Source organism: Apium graveolens, unplaced genomic scaffold, assembly GCF_009905375.1.
Source record: "Apium graveolens cultivar Ventura unplaced genomic scaffold, ASM990537v1 ctg8759, whole genome shotgun sequence".
Classification (NCBI taxonomy): domain Eukaryota; kingdom Viridiplantae; phylum Streptophyta; class Magnoliopsida; order Apiales; family Apiaceae; genus Apium; species Apium graveolens.
The window spans coordinates 39,928-42,626 of record NW_027421448.1 but is presented as its reverse complement, the minus strand read 5'-3'; the positions used below and the strand labels follow the sequence as shown (position 1 = coordinate 42,626).

The 2,699-nt window shown below is 34.9% G+C and overlaps 1 protein-coding gene across 1 annotated transcript; it reads right to left on the bottom strand.

The window, feature by feature from the left end:
- Nucleotides 1-676: 676 nt before the first annotated feature.
- On the bottom strand, nt 677-1,834 carry LOC141705305 (F-box protein At3g07870-like). Its single transcript, XM_074508322.1, has one exon. It carries the CDS (start codon nt 1,832-1,834, stop codon nt 677-679), a length of 1,158 nt encoding a protein of 385 aa, XP_074364423.1.
- Nucleotides 1,835-2,699: the final 865 nt, after the last annotated feature.

Here is a 2,699-nt window from a genome sequence, read left to right as displayed (position 1 = left end):
TGGTTTAACACTCAATTTTAGGGAAATACTAACATCTACAAATGAAAAGCCACTCTAAAAGAAATATGCCTCTAAATCTTACAGTTCTTCCGTGTGGATAACTTATACAAGTAACATAATGTAAGATAGGATTACAAATGTAAAACCAGCTGTATAATTCAAACTGCAACTTAGCTAACAACAGAAGTTATAACAAGGCCTTCCTAAATGAAAAATTTAAAGTATGACCACCAATTTGACCTAAAACCAAAGCCCAACAAAGCTAGGCCAAAGCTGAATAAATAAAATAAACTACACTCATCAAGATGAAAGGGAAATAATACTATGAATCATGAAAAACAGAATCAACCAAGAGCAATTTACAAGCATACAACATAAAAATCATTTATATGATATGTAAATGTTATAAAAATGTCAAGCACTAAATGCTAAAGTTATCTCGCAGCCTACAGTAATTATTAAATTTTGAAATTAGGAGTACATACAAATATTAGATAAACAACTAGAAAAGCTTAAAACATAACGTGTTCTTGAAATGGAACTAGTTATAAAAACCTTGTATTTTTGCAGTAAAATAAGCAATGTTCAACAACTTAGATTACTCGGCCTTAGTACTCGGGAGACTGCTCGGACTCGGCCCTATTTTCGATCCTGTTTTGCTCTATTCGGTTATAAGTCAGTCTTCTACTTGAGGAGACTCCCATCTTTTGACACCCTCCAAGGTGAAACTCCTCTCTAGACTGATAAAACCGGGGACATAAGTCATCGCACCAAATGTGAGAAACTCACCCTCCGGGAAAATGTGATGTCGCAATGTTTTATGTTGAGGATGATAAGTGAACAATTGAAGTTGGTCACAATACATTAAGATGTTCCCATCTTTGAGAACTTTAAGAAGCCGAACCATGTCGGTATTTATACCTTCATGTAATGGAGGATTAGGAGTGATGATGAGTTTTTTACTCCAACTATCTTCCACGCCATAATCTCTCTTCACCCAAATAGAAAGTTCAGAGTATAGTGTTATATCACATATACACAAGCAACCTTTAAGTACTCCCAAGTTCCTAAAATGATTATGGACTCCCAAGATGCTAAAATGATCTGTATTCCCAGGAGCCCGTGGAGGAGCTTCCATTGGACGAAATAATTCTCTATCCAAATCGAAAGCACATATTAGTTCACCAGCTAACCAATGGAGGCGGCCACTGACATAGTGACCCCTATCATGTTCATTCAGATGGAAGGGGACATGTCCTAGATCTCTCCACATGCCGGTTCCAAGCGTATAAACCTCGCTCCCTAGGTCATATTCAGTTGAAGGAAATCTACCCTTATAAAAACGTACAATCTTGTACTGTTGGTTCGATTCAACAAGTCCAAAGCCATAATATCCCTTTAAATATGATACTCTGGTGTACTCGGAATCTTGAAGGCGTATGTACTCTTGTGTAATTGGATTGCATACATATGCTGAATCATCATAACTATCTTCTAAGCATATTAACCCATTAACTGATCCAATTAACCCCACATAGTCTCCCAAGGCAAGTCCCGGGGAAAATCTCATCATAGGCTCGTGATGAATATCATGTTGGCGATGTTGGTCATCTAGTTCAACCACTGCAAGGTCACCATCATTGTCATCATCTACGTCCTCGGCGTCTCCTTGATGAAGTAAAAGCATTTTAGATGATATAGAGAGATGCAGACGCGAAAAAAATGGTTCTGAAACTATATTACACCATCTTTTGCACACGCTTTTGCATGACACTATTGTCCTCACAGGAGTTCTTGATATAATTTCAGCAATCAATTCTTCTGGTAAGTCCATAGTGGAGAATTTGTCACTGCACACCTTGCATCAAATAAAATAATTCTTTTCAGTGAAGAAATATATCATTGACTAATTTTATAAATCTCAAACAAAACAAAGAATCATTATGCAAATGCACCTCTATCTTCATTCAAATTTCCAAAATAAAAAAATTCATATATCATGATTTGTTAAATATTAGCTAGGATATGACACAAGTGAGATCATATCACAATGGTGACATCATAATTAATGTAGCAAGAGGAGCCACCAAGTGACAAAAGCAAGTTTTAAAGAGAAGCTATGTTTTTTTATATAAAGAGACTTACTCTTCCTTCTTGTATAACAAAGCACAACAGAAAATGCAGCAGAAGTGGTAGTATAGACAATACACACAGTTCACTGTATTCTTGTGTTCATTATCTTGCTCTGTAATAGTATAAACAATGCACACAGTTAACTGTACTCTTGTGTTCATTATCTTTCTCTGCCTTCTTTTTCTATATTTAGTCATATATACATATAAATTGTGACATGATTATATTTCTAAAGAAAATCATGTCTTGACTTAAATTTATTAACAATTAACATACTAAGTCCCAATGTATTAAAAATTTAATAGATTAAATGGCTTGATTTGGAATCCAATCTATTTTGACCGATGCCAAATTAATAAAACCCTTTTATTCTTAAAACTTTCATCTGATTCTAATTGGAATATTTCCCCTGTGATGAGCTCTAGTGATGCGCTCTTCAATCCAACATACAAGTGGAATCCCAAGGGGGGTGTATTAACACATACATGAACAGAGTAATCGAGAAATTCTTTTATATATCTAGCTCTGAAAATTTCAAATTATTAATTCTTCACTTAGTAATCATT